At 50.9% G+C, this 21,300-nt stretch overlaps 1 protein-coding gene across 1 annotated transcript in view; it reads right to left on the bottom strand.

Annotated features, from left to right (window-relative positions):
- Nucleotides 1–1,472: 1,472 nt before the first annotated feature.
- Nucleotides 1,473–21,300, bottom strand: part of ACSF3 (acyl-CoA synthetase family member 3) — a 110,067-nt gene continuing 90,239 nt past the window's right edge. Inside the window, 3 exon segments of the mRNA XM_030581418.1 lie at nucleotides 1,473–1,789; nucleotides 8,512–8,623; nucleotides 9,618–9,752. Coding sequence (XP_030437278.1) covers nucleotides 1,672–1,789; nucleotides 8,512–8,623; nucleotides 9,618–9,752 — 365 coding nt within the window. The 3' untranslated portion in view covers nucleotides 1,473–1,671.

The following is a 21,300-nucleotide window of genomic DNA, read 5'->3' as shown; positions in this document are numbered from 1 at the left end:
CTGCAGGAAGACAGGAGGCGGTGTGTGGTGAAGCATGCCAATGGACAGATATCAATTTACAGCAGGTTATTAGACGCTCCCACAAAGAGATCAGACTCCCCTAAATGACGGATTCTTTAACTGCTCCACAAAAACAAAACAAAGCACAACAGAAATCCCACCACGGAGGGAAAGTCGGAGGGAAGCGTGGAAAGCAAGGCAGAATTAACAGGCATCACTGCGGATGGCTGAAGAGAGGAGTTTAATTTAAAGAGTAATTTCATCTGGGATGAGCTGCATATGGCCTGAGGCTGAGAGAGAGAGAACAGCGAGGATGAGCATGCAGACACACAAAGACAGGGAGGGGAGAGTTCAGCGGTTCCTGTACAGACCTTCCCCTCCATGCCAAGGCAGTGTAAAGTCCCTTCTAGCCATGTGCCACTCTTACCTGGGAACGACACAGGGTTCAGTAGATTGTCTGCATAGGACCTAGCTGCTGACTATCTGTGCGGACTGCATGGTACAGGGACTACACCTGTTGGGTATTAAGGCCATTTCCATGTCACTTAGGCTCTGGTTTAGAAGAGACAAATAATTCTGTGTTCCCCTTGGGATTACCCGACGCTTATCCTGTAAATTCCCCGAAACTCCTGGAGAATTGCCAGCTGAGGCAATGGCGAAGCAGCCCGTAGCCAGGCGCTGTGGCAAACAGCCATTCAGCCCACATTTACTGGGAAGGGCCTGTTGTCATAAACTGACTCCTACAGCCTGGGCACAGGTGGGTAGGTCCTCGTCTGTCTTGTGCCAAGTGCCATCAGCTCCTGTTGGTTTGCAGGATTATGGTGGAGGGGACAGCTGACTGCAGTCCGGAGCAGGAAGCTAGGTGGAAACCCCTTCAAAACCAGACTCTGCCTGGATAACGACTGCAGGGCTCTTGGCAATGAGGCTGGCTCCATTTCACTCCAGCCCATATGGCTGCTCCCTGGGGTGCAGAATGGATCCCGTCAGCCTGGGGCTGCTGGAGTGAAAGATGGGACACGCATGGCAGCATTCTGCTTCTCCCCTCAGCCCAGCCCCCAACACAGCCTGCTCCCCTTGGCCATCTCCCATCCATCTAAACAGGGCTTTGGAGCTGTGCTCCGGCTCCACTACAGCTCCAGGCAAAAACCTGCAGCTCCACTGCTCCGGAGCTGCTCCGTGCTCCGGCTCCGCTCCAAAGCCCTGCATCTAAACTCTAACTCAGTGAACTAGGGACCTGCCCAGCAAGTCCTCAGGAGTCTGAAGTTCTCCATCATCAGCCCTTGTGCATGTAGGACACTCCTCTTACTTACAAATATTTCAGACCTCCCTGGTATTCACACACACAGTTTATTCCTGGGCCTGGCTCCTCAGCGTCTCTCAGGGGTGGCTCTGAGATTCTTGAGTATGGCTCCTACAGAAGGAGCATAACCCTGCTCTTCTCCAGGCTCTGCTCAGTGAATGAGGAGATCATGTGAAATGAAACCAGATTTTATTGACTGACAATCCCAGCATGATGAGCACAGAGATCACTGACAGCACCTGATTAGTATCATTTTCATGCAAACCCATTGCACTAGGATGCATTAAAGTTCCTCAAAGAGACTCCATTCAGGCAGCAGGCATTGTGGGGGAGCCATTTCAGTTGGCTCCTGCTCTCAGCCTGATGCCTCACTAGGTTGGGTAGAAATGCTTGAGAAGTTGCTTCTTATTGATTTTCCCCATCTGATTGCGTGGGATCTCCTCCACCAGGAGCAGCTCTGTGGGGATGGTGTAGTACGCCATGGATTCCCTGGAACACAGACACATACTTCTTCAATAAATCCTCACTATCACAGAGGTACCTCCCCTCCAGAGCCACCAGACGGTACGCTCCTCTCTCTTTGGGGCAGCACAGTAAAAGGAAGATGAATCTTGAAGAAGTGCTCCCTCATGTCACGGGATGGTGGCACATATGGGAGTTCAGGGATTAAGAAACCTGTGATAAGAACATCCAACAAAGCAGAAAGGAAAGATGTCTCTGAATCTATGCCTACACCTAACGCACACACACAGAGCGAGGCTGCCTTTCTGGGAACGGGAAGGGGTAATGACTCAAGTTCTACAGCCAGCAATAAAACGCAGCTGAGAAATCCCAATCCCGGCCTTGACTGACTGCACCACCGGGGGATATACACGATCCTCTTAGTCCTGCAGGGCCAAGCAGCTCTGTCCACAACTAGCTACCCAGCGAAGCACACCAGAGACACCTGTAACAGGGCCGTTACGGGCGCACATGGCAGGGCTCTGGCAAGGCTCACAGAGGAAACAAAGGGTCCTGGCAACACAGTAAGATCGTGGCGTGGAAGGTTTAGCTGATCTGAGTGTGATGGATGCGTCTGTGAAATCCCGCTCAGAGGAGGGTCATTTCAGGAAGACCATGGGACAGGCAGCCTCCCGTTAACATGTGACATCTGCCCTCCCTGGACCCACGGCTCGCCACTTCCTAAGGATTCACCAACATTGCTGCCTCATCACTGCCGACTACCATAAGGGATCTGGGACCAATTCATTCCACTGTGGGGCTGGCCATGACGTCACAATCACAGGAGCATGACGTCACTGGTGTGTCAGCTCCAGGAAGCTCCTGCCTAACTCAGACACACACAAGCCCAGGGAAGCGCTGCAGAGAGACCCTCAGGGAAGGAGTTCCACACCTGGGGCTTGACAAAAGACGTGGGTTTGCAGGGGGGATTTGACGCATGGGCAGTAAGAGCCTCTTCCTAGCACAGGGAATTGGAAATCAGGTCTCTCCCAGTAGTGTCTGTGCAGACCCAAGGAGATGGGGGAGCAGTGAGGATAACAATGCCAAAAGCACCGGGAGAGGGGTGGGGTGTTTGAGTGAGATGCCTCCGCAGCAGCTGGCCCTTCACGAGTGTGATGAACTAGGAATGCTCTTAATGTTTTCTCTGAATACTGTGTTGGTGCCTCAGTGTCCCCATGGTAGTTCTTAAGTATCTAGCAGAGCAAAGGGCCAGTGCACCTAAATGCCTGACCCTCTGTCTCCTAGCAACTGATGGCCTGGGCCCCTCCTCTGCAAAGGTGCCAGCTGAAGGTGTTGGAGACAAAGAGATCAGGTGACCTCCTGGCCCAGGAAAGGAACTGAGCAGAGAGGAGGGGCTGGAGGGGTTGTTAGTCTGGAGCTGGCTGAGGTCGAGGAGTGAAGTGCAGACGTGGGGGTCTGACTCACTGCCCCCCAAAATGGACCCGGCCAAGGGGTCCGGTTCGCTGTATCTACAAGCTCTGTTTTAGATCCTGTTCCTGTCATCAAATAAACCTCTGTTTTACTGGCTGGCTGAGAGTCACGTCTGACTGTGAAGTGGGGGTGCAAGACCCTGTGGCTTCCCCAGGACCCCACTGAGGCGGGCTCGCTGTGGGAAGCGCACGGAGGGGCAGAGGATGCTGAATGCTCCAAGGAGAGACCCAGGAGGTGAAGCCGTGTGAGCTTCTTGCCCTGAACAAGTCTGCTCCAAGGGAGAGGAGGCTCCCCAAAGTCCTGACTGGCTTGGTGGGGAGCAGTTCCAGAGCATCGCCCGGGGACTCCGTGACAAAGAGTTTGCTGGGAGCGACAGCCATTGATTCACTTTCAGCTGGGGACACCCCTCTACCATGCAGAGTGAGACTCACGTCACTTATGACCCAAACCAGATGTTGGCTAGGGACGGATGAGACAATCACAGTCCTACTGGGCTCCCCAGTCCCTTCACACCCCCATTGTCTGTGCACACCGGTTGGTTAAAAAACACACCACAAACCTCTGAGCATGCCCCCAGAGAGGGGGGGATGAACAGCCTTCAGTAAGCAGAATGGATAGCTCCGAATGGATACTAATCAATCCTTATGATTAGCAGTTGCAGGGAAAACAAATGATAAATGCAGAGTAATATCATTAAGGAAGCAAAAGCATGCAAATTACACAATTCTGAGTGGGTCTCCTTGTTACTAGTCGCTTTGCCTAGAACGTGACAGATGAGCTCGCAGGCCAGCCAGCTATGCCCAAACGCTAACTCTACCCAGGCTCACCTGTGCGCCTCTCACACACAGACGTGTACGCTCTTATAAACGCAGGCCCATGTTCCTTTTCTCTTTCACAGGAGGGAGTTTCAGCACGGAACTAGCTCAGGAACCAAGTCTCTTTGGCCTTTGAAGAGCAGGGGGCTTGTCTCCCGCCTTCTGCTGCCTGCATGTCACCAACCTCGGGCCATACCCAGCTCCGACAGGCAGCTCCCTGGCACTGATTCTAATGCAACATGCCAAGTCCACTGAGCTCTTCAATCGTCATCCTTCCTCCTCCCTCCAAACCCAACGATCAACACATCCTACCATATGGACGGCTCTAACTCAGGACGGCGCCTGTCACCAGGAAACGAGATTGGAGGCGAAAGCTGCAAAATGAATCACTCTGAAGAGGGACATGTGTCGCCTGCCAGTGAGTGCGAGAAAGGGGAAAAACAAACGTAAGTGACATATAAAATAAAGGGAGAGACAGAGCGCGAGGGAACCATGCGGACTGAGGGGAAAAGCCAGCGTGAGCGTGGTGCCTGGGAGACAGCGCATGGGTGAGGGGCAGGGACGCTTCCTGGGGCCTTGCTGCCCCTTCTAAGGCACAGCAGGCACTGGCTGGATTTCTCCTCTCTTCACATTTCAGTGGCTTAATTTGAAGGGCTCCTATCTTTGGTGCACACGGGCAAAGAATCAGTGTAAGCTGGCGAGGGTCTAAGCACCGTCAACAGAGGAGATGGGAGAGCTCTCTCCCTATGGACTGCCTTGATTGAAGGGCAGACTGTGACTAGACAAAGGCGAACGAAGCCCAGGCAAAGACAAAAGCAGAGAGGTCACAGAGCAGCACGGAGCTCCCTGCCAGTGCTTTGGGAAGACGCACTAGCTGGAGACAGTAAGGGAGGGCTGGTCGGAGCATCTGGGCACACCTGCATGTGCTGGTCCAGACAGTGCCGCAGGAAACATCTGTGACTGCAGGCCTCACGCTAACAGAGTAATTATAACAGCAACGCATCCTGGCATTCTGGGGAGTGCACCGCATTGGGCTCCAGCTTAAAGTCAAGGACTTAATTCAACACAGGCCAGGATAGTCTTTCTGAGCTGCCGTCTAGACAGTATGTGGGATGGCAGCTGTGCGGGGAGGGGCTGTAATAGGTAAGGATAAAGGGAACCGCTGGAGACAATGCCAGTCCTATCAGTAAGACAAGCACAGTGGCTATCAAACACACACACTCTGTGGTGCCTTTATCACCAACTCCCTGTCTCCGTGTCTCATACATTCCTTTTTTGCAAGCAGAGCCAGTGTAGATTTGCAAACACATTAGAACTGCTTCCCCCTCTCCGGGAGGTGAGTCCCAGCCGTAATTCCAAGAGCCCAGCAATTTAAAGGCACGGAGCAGACTGCCAGGTACCTTCAGCCCCGCTGGGAGAAGCAGGATTCCCAGATTAGTGGGTGGAAAAGGAGTAATATGAAGCAGTGCCAGCAGGAGGCAGGATGCTGGGCCTCAGATTTGGCTGCGCTGGCGGACCAGCCAGTGTGGGTTTGGTGCCTTTGTTTGATTTTTTTTCTCCCACAAAGTAATTGTTTAATCAGAGCAGCAGCTGGCCAACTAGAATCTTCCTTGCATTTTCTAAATTGTAGTCTTCCAACTGTGATTTTGCAAATCCAGGGGAATCTTTAATTGGGCAGCTGTGCAGCCCTTGATGAAACAAGTGTTCCTACTGTTTGTGAAATAGCACCAGCCTCCCCAGAACGATCCGCAGCCCTAGGGAGAGAAGTCTCCAGGAAAACAAATGGCTCCACTACTAAATACTTTGCTAGTGTAATAATAAAATAAATAATAATAAACAAAAGTGATCCTGCTTCTCCATCTCTCAGCTGCTGCGGAGGCTCCCAGAGCCCTCAGGGGTTGAGTGCAGAAATGCTGTGCCACTGCATGCCTCTGAGCTACCGGCACCTTTTCCATGCTTGCACGTGCAAATGGTGTTGGAGGGGCTCCCTTGGCTGTGCTGGGCCTTACAGCCCCCCCGCTGGGATGGACGGGCTTCCCAAGGCTGACGAACAAATGGACAGGAAGGAGGATGAGGGGAGATAGCTGCATTATAGGCCGAGACCTGAGCAAAGGTCCCTGCTTTGGTGGAAACAACTAGGGAGGAAACATGATGCTTCTCCCCTAGTGTCCCTGCTTTAGCTCCTGTTCTCTGCCACACCGTGTGTTCCATGAGTGACTGTGCTTTGGGGCCTCTTCCCCCTCTCCCCTGCACAGCCCCTTCTGGCTACAGAGGGTGCAACTTCCACTAGTGCGGCAGAGAACCAGTTTGTTACTGCACCATTCGTCAAGCGCACTCCTGGGGAGCGCAGCCCATTCTCCTCCATTACCTCCTCCACGGCGAGTAGTTAGCACTGGGTCTCAGGACCTGCTGAGCTTTCTGCATCCCCAAGCCTGTGGCAGACAGCCCGGCTCTAACCTAACACACGACTTTGGTTTTGTTTGGGTTCAGTTAGTTCATTCCTTCTGGTGACCAACGCCCCAAACTACCAGACTGCCTGACACCCTGAGTGTGTTTTTGCTGCTCCCAGCTGTTCACACCAGAGGCCCCTTTGAGACCACAACTGTCTGAGAGTGGCCTCCAAATGAAACCACGTCTTACTACTGAACTCTTCCATCACAGGACCCATGCCGCCTCTCCGCCACTCTGCACCTGTGTCAATAATGACACACAACCAGACTATGTTACAAGCCCTTCCAACTGGCAGTCACGCTGAGAAGCAGAGAGGGTCAGCACAGGCCAGGGAGGGTGGAATCTTTCGGGATTTCAGCTGCTGAACTCAACAGTCTCTGCTGAGCACAGACTCAGGGAAATGTCGGGCTGGAAGGGATCAGGAGGACACCTACTCCATCCCCCCATGTGGAGCCAGGACCAAGTAAACCTAGGCCACCAGTGACAGCCACTTTTCTAACCTATTCTGAAAAACCTCCAAGGACGGGGATTCCGCAGCCTCCCTTTGTAACTGATTCTAGGGGTACGTCTATACTCCCCGCTGGTAACCGATCTGCGAATCGACACCTGTACTCCACCTCGGCAGGAGGAGTAAGCAGCGTCGACGGGGGAGCCGCAGCAGTCAACGCGCCACTGTGAGAACGGCCAGGTGAGTCGAACTAAGATATTTCGACTACACCCCCCCAGCGTAGACCAGCCCTAGTACTTAACTCCCCTTACTGTTTGTAAGTTTTTTCCTAATATCTAATCTAAATCTCCCTTGCTGCAAATGAAGCCCATTACTTCTTGTCCAACCATCAGTGGACATGGAGAACAATTGATCATTGTCCTCTTTATAACGACCTTTCATATATCTGAAGACTGGAATCAGGTTCCCCTCTCAGCCATCTTTTCTCTAGACTAAACTTTCCTAATTCTTCCAATCTTTCCTCATAGATTGTATTTTCTAAACCTCTTCTTTTTGTTGCTTTCCTCTGGACACTCTCCAATTAGTTCATGTCTTTTCTAAAGTGTGGTGCCCAAAACAGGACACAGTACCCCAGCTGGGGCCTCACCAGTGCCAAGAAGAGCAAGATAATTACTTTGTGCGTCTCAGATGTAAAACTTCTGTTAATATGCCCCAGAATGACATTTGCCTTTTCCACAGTAGCATCACACTGTTCACTCATATTCGATTTGTGATCCACCAGAACCCCCAGATCCTTTTCTGCAGTACTGTTGCCTAGCCAGTTATTTCTCATTTTGTAGTTGTGCATATTTTTCCTTTCCAAGTGCAGTACTTTGTACTTGCTTTTATTGAAATGCATGTGTTGATTTCAGACCAATTATCCAATTTATCAAGATCATTTTAAGTTCTAATCCTGTCCTCCAAAGTGCCTGCCGCCCCAGTTTGGGGTCATCTGCACATTTTAGAAGCATACTCTCCACTCTATCATCATCAACATTAATGAAAATGTTGACTAGTGCTATCCCCAAGACAATTTCCTGCAGGACCCCACTTGGTCTGTCCTCTCAGTTTGACAAAATGTGTGAACTGAGTTTTTTCAGAGGTCTACAACTGGGCCAGATTTGAGTGGATTTTCATGGGAACAGCAAAAGGCACATTCCTGACTCAGTGGCCAACTCTGGCTACATTTCAGAGCCCTGCTCCAAAGCACATGGGCACTAGAGTTTCTCAAAGAAAAGGTTGCCAGGATTTTTTTTTTTTTATGGAAATCAATGTATCTTCTCTCCCCCATAACTTGTTCTTGGAAATAGATGAACCATATTGGCTGAAACTTTCCAAAATAATTCAGCATACAAGTCCCATGGAAATTGCACCCCAAAGAGCTGACGTTTGGCAAAGTTATAGGCAAATGAAAAAGGGTATTATAATGGAAAGTATCAGACAACCTTAAGAGAAGGTGGTGCTCTCAACCCCAACAACAGCAGACTGCAGCATTTGCTGTGCACTGTCCCATGACTGGCACTCACCTTGCCCAGTCCCTCAGGTCCTTGAGAGACAGCATTTCACCCTCCTGCAATTTCACCACAGCACTGACTCGCTGGCCCCAAGTCATGTCTGGAGGTCCTATCACAGCCACATCTGGAAAAAGAGCAAAACTCAGCCTGAAGAAACTCAGACCATTTCCAAGAGACCAGGAGAAGAGCTAACTCCGTGCAAGCTGGTGAGACAATGGCCAGGTGGGCAGGGCAGCCATGTACAGGGAAGGAGAGGATTGACTGGGGGAAGAATTACTAGGAGTACCAGGGTAGAGCTGACAGAAGAATATCAGGAGCTCTTCCAATGGCAGGGTCTAACAGAGAGCGGAAAAGCTCCCCAAGTAGCCTGGATAAAGAAAGAACTGTCCTGCCCTGCCCTTATTCCATCCCCTACTGGGCAACCCTGCCCTGCCGGCGCACTGATTCCCTCCTCTAATGAAGGGTCAGCAAGGAGTTCAGGAAGATTTAATGAACATTTCTTATTTCCAAAATCTGACACGAGCTGCTGCTGAATCTGCACCGGGCTGTGAGTTTCCTGGCTTCAGCCAGAGGCTCTGCAGCGCTGGGCTCTGAATTCAGTCTGCTTGTCACTCCCACTCAACCCTGCTAACGGAAAGGCTGTGAAACGGCCTCCAGGCAAGAACCCTCAGGCAGTCTCACATCGGCTTCTTCTGGGCTACCGCTGAAACCCAAGCAAGGTTTCCCAATGGCACCTCCTTCATATGCCTTCTATCCTCATTACTGCACAGCACGGAGACAAAGCCAAATCAACATGGCAGCTAACTCGGCTGCAATGGAGCTCTGCGAGTAACAAGAGCTCATATGGCATTGGTACGGGGTGGCCATGGGTGCACATGCTCAGAAACCTGGGCTTCAACATAATTCTGGCCCAATTCTGCACCTTCGCCAGTCTCCTATCAGCTGCAGGCTCGGGGAGCACTGCAAGCTGGGACGGAGCTGCCTGGGGGAAGCTTGCCCAGCGCCTGCCTGCCCTGGGACCGTCTCCAGGTACAGCTCTTCACCAAGAGCAACAACACTTTAATTTGCCCGCCCCCCTCCAAAGCCGAGAGCAGCGAACACCAGGTGCTGCACCTTACCTGCAATACTAGGGTGTGCTAGCAGATGGCGCTCGACTTCCAGGGCACTAATTTTATAGCCTCCGCTTTTGATGATGTCCACAGAGGTGCGGCCCTTGATCCAGTACGTGCCCTCCTTGTACACTGCTGTGTCTCCTGCAAACAGAGCAAACGCTGCTTAGCAGCCATTTCCTCTTCATGGCCCTGCCTGTTTTCCCAGGCCCGCCACTCTCACATGGCTCAGTTCAGATAGCACCCCTCCATGCTGCCAGGCCTGGATCCAGTGGGTCCTACCGCTGCTGCTCAGCACGTGCCACCGCGCCCATGGCACCACAGCCAAAGCACTGGTCAAAACTCCTCGCTGGGAAGAGACCTTGGGCTGGTGTTTGCAGGACATCTGCTGTTGGCCAGCGAGCATTAGAAGAGACTGCTGAGCATCTTAGGGCTCCAGGCAGCCCCACCGGGATGACACAAGCTGTCCCCAGGGCTTGGCCTGGAGATCTCAGACATAGGTGCTCCTGTTTTCGCAGGGATACCGATAGACTGAGAGCAGGCTAGCTAGCCTTGCTTCGCCTCCCTCCCGGAAAGGACTGTCCTGCCCACCAGAATGAAAAGTGAAGAGCAGTGCTCTGCCCTGCTAAATAAAAACACTTGAATCTAAAAGCAGTGCAGAAAAGAGGATGCATGATCTCTGCTGTAGGCTGGTTCCTTTCCCAACGTGCTCGGACACAATCCATGCACTAGATCAACTGCCAACTCACCCCCTCCTGCTTTTATTGACGATTCACAATGATTAAGCATGAGGTTCATCTCAGACCTCCCTGGGCTTGGCTGTTCCTAGGTCTCTGCACCAGGACTGCTCAGCCCACACCCTAGATCAGAGCTGGGCAAACTACAGCCCGCAGGACCATCCTGCCTGGCTCCTGAGCCCTTGGCTGGGGAAGCTACCCCGGCCTCTCCCCCGCTGCCCCCCTTCCCCCGCAGCCTCAGCTTGCCGTGCCACCAGTGCTCTGGCCTGCCGCTCCTGCCGGGGCAGTGCGGGCGGCGTGGGCTGCAAGCTCCTGCTGCTCTGAGTAGCATGGTAAGGGGATGGGGAGGGAGTGTTGGATAAGGGGCAGGAGGTTCCAGGGGGCAGTTAGGGGACAGGGAGCAGGGGGCGGTTGGATAGGTCGGAGGTTTGGGGGTGGTGGTCAGGGGATGGGGAACAGGGGGGTTGGATAGGTGTGGGAGTCCTGGGGAGCCTGTCAGGGGGTGGGGGTGTGGCTAGGGGACAGGATAGTCAGGGGACAGGGAGCAGGGGGCAGTTGGATGGGTCGGAGGTTTGGGGGTGGTGGTCAGGGGACGGGGAATGGGGGGGTGTTGGATAGGTGGGGGAGTCCTGGGGGGCCTGTCAGGGGATGGAGGTGTGGCTAGGGGTCAGGACAGTCAAGGGACAGGGAGCAGGGGGCAGTTGGATGGGTCGGAGGTTTGGGGGGGACAGTTGGGGATGGTGAACGGGGTGGGTTGGATAGGTGTGGGAGTCCCAGGGGGCCTGTCAGGGGGTGGGGGTGTGGCTAGGGGTCAGGGAAGTCAGGGGTCAGGGAGCAAGGGGTCCGGACGAAGGTGGGGGGTCTGGGGAGGAGGCAGTGAAGGGACTAGGAGCAGGGAGGGCTGGATGGGTCAGGAGTTCTGAGGGGGGCAGTCGGGGCACAGGCGAGGCTGTTTGGGGAGGCACAGCCTTCCCCATCCCACCCTCCATACAATTCCGCAACCCCAATGTGGCCTCGGGCCAAAAAGTTTGCCCACCCCTGCCCTAGATCTCTAGACAGCCACCTCCACCTCTTGCACGTCTGGTTAGGGTAACGAGTTACCTGCCTCAAGGAGTCAGCAGAACCCACCTAATCCTCTCCCAGTGGGACCCGCACCTGCTACGAGGTGTGGTTGGTGTGTGTGGGGAGGTGCTTCCTGCTACATCCACCACAACAGACACTGCTGGAGGCTTTAGAGAGGAGTTTGATTTCTAAAACTGGGGTTAACCCCACCCACACCCAGCTTGGGCAGGATGAAAAGAGGGGGCTGGTGCTATTACATTAAAAGGACGAGATTTTTACCAAACAGCGACTCGAATTAGAACGGTCCTTTCTAGAGGGCTCACAGACAGAGCCTGATGTGGCAGGTGTGATCAATAATTAGCCACTCGTACTTCAGTCTGGGAAGATTGAGAGAGGTCATCCCAGCACAGCCTGGCTAATGCTTAACAAGCTGTGCTGCACTTTGGTTGCTACTTAAGATGATTAGTCACATTCTGCTAATAGAGGCTTTGCCACCCTTTGGGCTGGGCAGGGCGGTCTCAGGACTACTGATTTCAATTGCAGACTCTTGATGGGAGCACAAGAGAGCTCTTAGCTTTAACCTATCGTCAATCTCCATTCTCTCGTTAATGACACACTGTTGCATTGTGTCCACACACTGAACTTGACTCCCTGCTGCGGTGTCACTGATGGACCTGATTGCACTGCTGGCTGGAAAGCTCACACAGGAAGGAGACAGCTCATGAAACAGGAGCCTCAGACAAAGGCCTGAGTGGTTGGAATCGGCACTGCTGTGGTTCCAGGGCCCTCCCTCGCTAGCCCCCGGTGCTAACCTGCTTCCCCTGCTGGTCTGGAAAGTGGAACTCGGGTAACAGGGAGCCACAGTGCTCAGAACAACATCCTAGCCGTGGGATGGCTGCAGAATGGACCAGTCACCAAAAAGCTTCAGGAGCAGAAAGACTGTAGCCACTACCGTGTGGCTCAGGAAACTCAGTCAGCCACGTTGCAAAGCCTGCGGCAAGAAGTGATCCACAGGGCCTGCTCTGATTCTCCTGGGTGCTCTGGGTATCTTGGTGCGTGGCCCCAGGCTGGGCACAGACCCACCCGTGCCATGATGCGCAACGGCGAGCTCTGGGCTTGCAGACAGTTTCCTCCAGAGATGAACAGCTTTCGTTCTCCATGAGTAGGGCCTTGCCAAATTCATGGTCAGAGGATTTTAAAAATAATAAACTTAATGATTTCAGCTATTTATATCTGTCCTGTCCCAAAAAGGAGTTGGTGTGTGTGTGTTTGGTACTGTTACCCTTACTTCTGCACTGCTGCTGGCAACGGTGCTGCCTTCACAGCTGGGCCCTCAGTCAGCAGCCACCGCTCTCCGGCCGCCCAGCTCTGAAGGTAGCAGTGCAGAAGGATGGCATGGGATGGTATTGCCACGCTTACTTCTGTGCTGCTGCTGGTGGGGTGCTGCCTTCAGAGCTGGGCACCAGGCCAACAGCCACTGCTCTCCAGCCGCCCAGCTCTGAAGACAGCACAGAAGTAAGGGTGGCAATACTGTGACCCACCTGCAAGTCCCCTTTTGGGTCAGGACCTCTGTTTAAGAAACGCTGGTCTCCCCCTGTGAAATCTATAGGGAAATAGTATAGGGCAAAAGCACACAAAAGGTCTGATTTCACAGAGGCAGAACAGATTTCATGGTCTGTGACGTGTTTTTCATGGCTGTGAATTTGGTAGGGCCCTAAGCAGGATTCTCTCTCCACTGCCCACCATGGAGCCCTTAGGAACACCCTTCCTCTCTAATTATGCCATACTTCTGGACTGGCCTTTCTCTGAAGCCAGGCACCATGCACCTGAGTCTGCTGGAGTAGTTGCTGTTGAGTGTCACAGGACCACTCTTCCTCCTGGAAATTGATCAGCTAAACTCAGGCTTTGAATCTGGGTCAATTCCAACAACATTTCCACCCAATTGGGCGTCTACATGCCGTATCTGCATGTCACACTTCCCTCAGTTTAGCCAGGAACCAATATATTATCTCCAGATGTTCCTTGTCTTGAGTTTAGTTTCTCATGTGCAATAATCAAAGTGTGCCCATGTATATCAAGAACTGTTTGAAATACTTTAAAGAGATGGGAATTTTTTTTAAGCGGGAACTCTCTTGATCTTTGACTCTTGGAGGTTGAAAGGAATTCACGTCCCATGTGATAAATGACCCCATGTTTTCTAGACCTCAGGGCAGTCTGTGGGACTGACAGATGTGTAGAACGGAACATGATTTGAGGAGTGAGGAGCAGGTGCGGAGAACCATGTGCTTGCAGCCAGTAACGGGGGTGTATTCATAAAGAGAAGACAGGAAGAGAGTAATTTTGACCTAGTTCAACAGCGAACAGCGGTGTCCGTGTCACCCGAAACTATTGACACAAAGTGGGGCTGCCATTTTTCCGCACACAGTGCCGGTTTGTGACACAGACAGCTGTCCAACAGGAATGCGTTAAGTCCACCCAATGAATTCAGCTGGAGATGTGACACATATCTGAACCCAGGTCTCCATGTCAGCAGTGAAAGTGCCTTGTGACTGATGAGATCACTCCTTCCCCCACAGCTTTATCTCCAGCAGGCAGACAGCCCCTTTTGCAGTGCAGCGTTCCAGTGTGTGGGGGTTTGGCCACTCCTGCCAGGGGAGCTCCTCCGGAATGACAGAAAGCACTGGGGGTTCAGAACAGGGGCTGATATACAAAATGTCTTTGCCATTAGCTGTACACTGGGGAAGGCTGAGTTCACAACTACGGGCTGGGCTTAAGTTGACCCAGGGCAAGGGACAGTGTTCGTGCCCAGCTTTGAGAAAATACCACATGCAGCGCGAAAGACTAGAGTGGACCCAGTTCCCCGACAGCTGCTATCTGGGACAAGGAACTGATGCTAATGGTTTGGTGAAAGGTCTACTAGAAAATCCGATAGAAAGTTTCTCTGCTTCTTTAGCAGATTGGAAATGGTGCTCCGATCACTCCTGTAAAGGTAGTGAGATAGGAAATAATACAATTGCAGATTTCTCTGCCGGGTGGAGATCTAGCTCTCTGTTCTAAAGCATCTCTGCTATCCCCTTGATGTGGCACAATCTCAAGGAGCATGGGTCCACAAGGAAGGCTTCTCAGCTCTCCAGCCTTCCTCATGACCATCTCCTTAAGAAATACAAGTAGCAATGTCATTGGGAAAGCCATTGGTTTTCCTCCTTGAAGCTGGCCCAGCAGGAGAGAGCAGTGTACCTTCTCAGTATCAAAAATGTGATCTTTGGGTAGCACCCTCTGATAATTAGTGGGTTTCCCTGCTCACCCTCCTCCTGGAACTTCATCGTCTTCTGCTTGTGATGTCAAGACCAATCCTCCTGTCGTATGTGGCCAGACATTAGTTACTCTCCCTTGTCTTGAGCCAGGAGCAGTGTGTGCGCATGAGTAGATTCTGTTCTCCTCCCCTCGTGCAGGTAGCCCTTGCAAGCTGGGTCATCAAAGCTGCCCCAGTACTTAGGTATCTCAGATGCCCCCAGTCACTCTTTTCAGCAAGGTAAGTACTTGCTCTTGCTCTGGTTGGCCAGCAGTTGGATCCCAGCTGGATTCCATGTTGCCACTTTTGGAAGGTTCTCAAAAAGCTTCTGCTTCGTACTATTCACACCTGGGGCTGCTACTTCCCAGGGAGTCACTAAGCAGCAAGAAAAAGGAGGTAACAGTAACCTCAGATTGAACGAAACCATGGGTGGGGGGGGGCTCAGTGGGAGAAGGGAGTGGGAGCCCCCACTCTCCACTTCTCTGCCACATGATGGCTCCTGTCCCACCAGTATCACCAACACCCCTCTGATGCAAACACTTCTCGGCTTCAGACAGCAGCGCCGCTGAGGCAGCTTTGTATTATTGTTATTACTGCTGTTAACCCCAGGGACATGCTCTGTAATTTCTCCCTGTCTCTGCGTTTCTCTCCCTTCCCATTTCTTCTCTCTAAATCCTGAGCTGCCGAGACTTGATATCCCTTCCACCTTTGACAGGACAGGCCATACTGTGTGTGTCACTCCTCCAGAGCTCCAGGGAATGGTGGTGCACAGAGGACAGGCACATTACCCTCTGCCCTGTGCCATCTGCTACCAGCCTATCAAGTAAGCCAGCATATCCAGCACAACAGAGCACTCGATGGCTCCCAAGCCAAGAGGGGTTTCCTACTCTAGTGAGACTAGTTAAGAGGACGCTGCTGTTTGTTTAATGACAGTCCCCATCCCACAGGCGACTGGAAACAAAATAATGGCTTCCCCTCAGACCCTGAAACCATATCTGGCGCCAGCAGCGCTGGAAGCTTGTTGAGGCATGCACGGGCCTCCGTGCATCTCTGAACGCTGGGCACTACACCATATCCTGTGAGTCCATTCAGCGCCTGCAGAACATGAAAACACCGGCTGACTCACCCTTACAGGTCGATTTTTCAGAGTGGAGGATCTGTCTGTGTCAACGTCTGAATGAGTTTATGACCACAAACTGAACAAGTGTCATTAACATTCTTTTCTGAGCGTGTCTACACTTACTAGATTTCTCACACCTAATGCTGTTCATCACATTGAGCACTGATTCTATTGGATCACTTGTTCCTAGTAAACACAGAGACACTTCTACAGGGGATAGCAATGTGTCACGAACAAACTTTTTGTGCTTATAAAACAACAAACATTTTGGCTGATGAAATGAAACACATGGACATTTCGTGTTTCCTGGTAGACGTTTCTGGGACAGTAGGAATGCATAGGAAAAACTGTCCTGATAAAACTGAGATGGAGGGTGTCTTCGCCACTGGCAGACCCCTCTGCCAGAGCCAGAACTGTGTTACAAGTTGGTAGAAAAATAATGGAACTATTAGGTCAACTTTATCACCCATTACAGAATGTTAGCAATATTGTTGACCGATATATGCTGGGCTAATATATATCATATTATTAATATGTATTATTCAGATCATGTGTATTAATATGCAATAAGCACATAATAGCACTATCATTATACACCTCTACCCTGTTATAACGCCACCTGACATAACACGAATTTGGATATAACGCAGTAAAGCAGCGCTCCGGGGGGACAGAGCTTCAAGCTCCGGTGGATCAAATCAAATTTGATATAACGCGGTTTCACCTATAACGCAGAAAGATTTTTTGGCTCCCGAGAACAGCATTTTATCGAGGTAGAGCTGTATTGCATATATATGTATTTCTAGCAGTTACGAGAACTAAATTGGCCTATGTTCTTCTATAATCCCATTAACTTATGCTAAGTATCCCATAACACTTTGCAAAGCTGAAGTCAGCTTTGGCATTAGACAATAAGAAATTTGTCAAAGGCAAAATACATGACTGTTCTGCCCCGGTATAAGTGGAGAAGGTATCTTTACATACCAGTCCCTGGTATTCTAGTATCCAAAACAAAGACAGGGAGAATAACAAGTTAAGGAACTGGTACAAACAGATGGGTTGGATTTTAATGATGTGTAAAGAGTTCTGTACCTTGTAAAGCCATCCTACAAATACTGCTAGCTGAAACGTGTAACTCCTGTGTAAGGTGAATTTAACAACACTGCATGGGATGGCTTCCCAGAAACTGGTATTGTATTGAGCCTTTCTTCCTGGATTACACGAATATTGACTTTCAGCAATAAACCTGATTGACAGTAGTTGGTCTTTTGAATATATTTCATACCGAACTAAAGCGTGGTCAAGCAATTAACTACACAATTTACCAACAATCCTGACAGTTCCACCCCCTGATGCCCTGGGGGTTACACCAAAGATGGGTTTGACCCACAGTTCACAATTAAAAAGAGGAATTAAATTAGAGGTCTAGCGGTTGAGAAATGTTTGCTCAGTGACATCGTTCATCAGCCCTGCAGAATGGTGCTAAGCGGCGCCTGCCAACAAAGCAAGTCCTGCATCAGGACGGCTTTGTGATAGAGACACTCTCCACTGGGGACTAGAGCGAGAGCACTAATCTCATTTCATTCTTGACCTTGGGCACATTTGAGCCCAGGTGTCTGGAAATAAAAGGCACATGTGGGCAGGAGGAGGCAGGAGCCCTCAGAAATATATGTTGCAATCTTTGATGTAATGACAGTGTCAGCGTAAGTCCCCAGTGGGGACATGAACTGGTGGTGCTGAGAGTGCAGAGCTGACCCACCAGTGAGCACTGAGTCACCACACCAGCTTGTCAATTACAACCTAGACTTTCCTGGCTTTTGTCAGTTTCTTTCACAAACTTAATGTTATTTACAAATATTTTCTTTTGCATTAATGGTCCTTCTAAGATAAATGCCAGCCTTATTCCAACAGCGCTGTCAAGTGCATTCCCATCAGCCCCGAGAAGGGATGTTCCTGGCCAGCTCCAGATGCATTCTCCATAAGGTTTACCAATCAAAGACATGCTCTCTATCTGCCAGCACCGTAAACAATGTTCCCTCTAATTTTTTCCATCCATGTGCAGAATAAATTTTGTTATGTGCACTGAGGTACGTGCGGCTGTGCGCCATCAGTAGAGACAAAAAACCTAGATATATTTTTTAGCAAGTTACCACAGGGATAATTACTCCTGCCAGGACAGGGTTAGACATTTTAGAACTCACTACTCAAAGAATTAACTTTAAGTGTAAGAGAAATAAAAATTATGAAATGCACAGACCAGTCAAAACACTAAAATAACACACATTGGAAGTGTAAAATTGCAGAGAATATATGTGCATTGCAGGAAGTACCAAGAAGTAACAACAATAATAATACAAGTATGTGTTGGGAGGTGAGTGTGAAAGAGACAGTGTGTGTGTGTGTGACACAGACTGTGTGTGTCAAAGAGATGGGGTGTGTGTGTGACATAGTGACAGTGTGTGTGAGACACACAGACTGTGTGTGTGTGAGATCCAGAGACTGTGTGTGGGGCTGTTGGGGAAATCTCAGAAACAGTGCACTGTGTCTTTAAGAAAGGCACTCACTCACTCACTCACGGTTCAGCGCAGCAGCTCCAAGTCCTGAGCCGAGCTGTCCCCTCTCCCCTGCTCTACGGAGATGGGGTACAGGGGCAAGGGGACACCCTGACATCAGCACCCTCCCCCCACTCTGCACAGTCAGCAGGAGGGTCCCGGGAGCAGCTGCAGGATGAAGCAACGTGGAGGAAGGGGCACCTGAACACACCCTGCTGGCTGTGAGCACGCGCTAACCAGCTGGGCAGCATTTGAATCTCTCCTGGGCGGCTGCCCAAGCACGCAGCTTACAGGGAACACAGCCCGGAAACCAGCCGGCACGTGAAACCCAGGCTGCGGGCTTTCTGCTTCGGACAGTAGCAACATGAAAGAACCTGGAATCAGAACCTCCCTGCCTCTTTCACTAAGGCCCCAGCCCTGCTCCGGTAGCTAGACTGGCTCTGCAAGATTGAAAAGCTCGCACAAATTGTAGGGAAAAAAACCAGCGGTGAACTGCTGCCAGGAAAATAGGAAGTTAGGACACAGCTGGCCTCATTAAACCCAGCCTTACTCTGGTCTCCCCTTTTGCATCAGCAGCGTTCAGCCATTTGCTGAAATCGAACATCTAAATGTTCAGCCTTTGCAATCACTTGATGACATTTCTACTTCCAATTACGCACAGAGGATGCTGGTGCAGTGGGGAGCTGTCCACAAAGACCCAACTAGTCACCTTGCAAAGGGGAAGGCGAGGCAATGGGCACTGATGGCTTCAGAAGAGGAGACACCTATTTTAAAGTTGTATATTCCAAGCCCTTTGTTATAAGGGCACAGATCTCCCTGAAGGAACCAGAGGAAGCGCCACTCACAATTCAGACATGGGGACAGGAAGCCTTGTCATTGCTCTGTGAGCCTACAGCCTGTCGTCAGAACCAGATATAAGGCCCACTTTAATTTCTATAAAGGTGACCTCTAAGTGGCATTAGAGCTTCTGATAATTCACCCAGTGAAGAACAGGGCTAATGGCCATTCCCTTGTGCCATTACATTAGTAAGCAGCGAAACATCAGCTTGAAAGGAAACGTATATTGTAGAGAAGCAAAAAGAAAAAAGTGAGTGACTTTAACCCCCTGCCACGGCAGCAGCTACTACTGTGACCAGCTGTTCCAAAGGCTCTGAAGTTCTCTTGGTGGTTCTTAGCCGTTCTGCTCCTGCAGTGCTCACAGGGTGAAATTCACCCCTCTGCAGAGGGCCTCGGTGACGAAGCAGGACATGAGCGGCACATGGGCCTTGAGCTGGGTTGAATTTCACTCTCTCAGAGGTGCTAGGCTCTAGGCTTATCCTTCCTTAGCTCCCTCGCGACCTCACTCCGTTATTTGTTTCTGGTGGAAGAAGGTGGCAGATCAGCTCTCGAAAATCTATGGGGGAAAAATGCAGTAGAGGGAACGAGGAGCGGGAGAAAGGAGCACTGTTTGGGCCAAGTGGGGTGATCAGCATGAAACCCAGTGTGAGCTGGCCTGAGGCCACCCTGCAAAGCCCATCCAACTGCAGTGCTCCACCTGTGACACAGACACATGCTTTATGGAGCTATTTCACTTACCAGAAGCTAGTGACAGCGGGTGCTCAGTCTAAGCCCTTTCTGTGGATAGCCTCGCTAGATCACCTCAGCAATACGAAGAGCCTCCCTCTAAACATCTCCCTGGCAAGGCCTGTCAGCCAGCCCCAGCCACTCTGTGACACTGGACCAGGGTTTGCCATTTAACTGCATTAAACAAAACAGGATTAGACCTAGACGTTCCCAACTGTCCAGCGGGGGCCCCAACCTGGAAATGTTAAGCTCCGGACTCAAGGCTTTAGCCAGTCTGGGGCCTCATTTGTAAAGTGGTCCTCAACCCCGCCCTGTAATTTTGCCAGCACAACTTTACACTCACAAACTTTGCCTGCATTTTGTGCTCACCATTAATTGTGGGGGCAAATGACACGAGTTAGCCATTTAACTCCCTGATCTGTGGGTCCAGTCAGGTATTGCAGGTGCAAAGCTAAATCTTCCTATTTGCTTAAACAAATTAGAGGCGGACTTTCAAAATCAGGCCCAGTGGCCGTTTTGACAGGTGTTACATCATTCATTGTATGATCAAACTGTTCCCGATTAGAGCTTTGGCTTGTTGCACGCGTGGAACATTTTTAATCCGATATAATTTGTTCTGCGTAAGGACAGGGTCCGAACTGCTGTACGATCATAGTGAAAGATGAACGTTTACTATTTCAGGTGCATCTCCTGTGCTGGTCCTGATACGAGCTACATCTCCTTTGACACACACACTTTCCAATGGAATTTAAATGGCATTTAAAAGATCTCCATCACCCCCAGGTTACTGGAGCTGCAGTGAACTCCACAAGCAATGGCGTTAACAGTAACACTAGTGCCAACACAAGACTCCAGCCAAAGTGATGGGAAATTATTTCTGATCCAAGCTGGGAGTCCCCTGTGGATTGAGCCCCAAACTGCTGGCTGCTAGCAGGAAATCTCTGTGCCTCTGCTGAAGCGGTGAGGATACTAGGATCCTGATGGGTCTGCAGGCTGCTCTTTTCGGAGCCTTGAAGCTTTTCTTTACAAGTTCTGATAGGAATTCCCTGCTGCTGGCTGCTTGGCTGGCACAGCGATCTCTCAGCTCGAGGGGGCAAAGACAGAATGAGGCATCCTCCCTACTGGATTCCTTTGCACAGACCCTACCTGGAGAATCACAGGGCTCACCAAATTTGCATGTCGGCGAGACAATTGGTATCCCAGCTGTGAGACCCTCGAGAAGCTCTTCTTTGAGGCCGTCAGAAATAACAACTCTTTGTCCTTCTTCAGCGCCTTTCATCTGAGGATCTCAAAGGGCTTTGCAAACAAGAACTAATTAGGCAGAAAACAGAACAGCAGGTGGGACACTCTGGCACGCTGAGGGGGT

This window comes from Gopherus evgoodei, chromosome 12 (genome assembly GCF_007399415.2).
Source record: "Gopherus evgoodei ecotype Sinaloan lineage chromosome 12, rGopEvg1_v1.p, whole genome shotgun sequence".
In the NCBI taxonomy this organism is placed as follows: domain Eukaryota; kingdom Metazoa; phylum Chordata; order Testudines; family Testudinidae; genus Gopherus; species Gopherus evgoodei.
The sequence above is the reverse complement of the archived record's forward strand: the minus strand, read 5'-3'. Positions and strand labels throughout refer to the sequence as shown.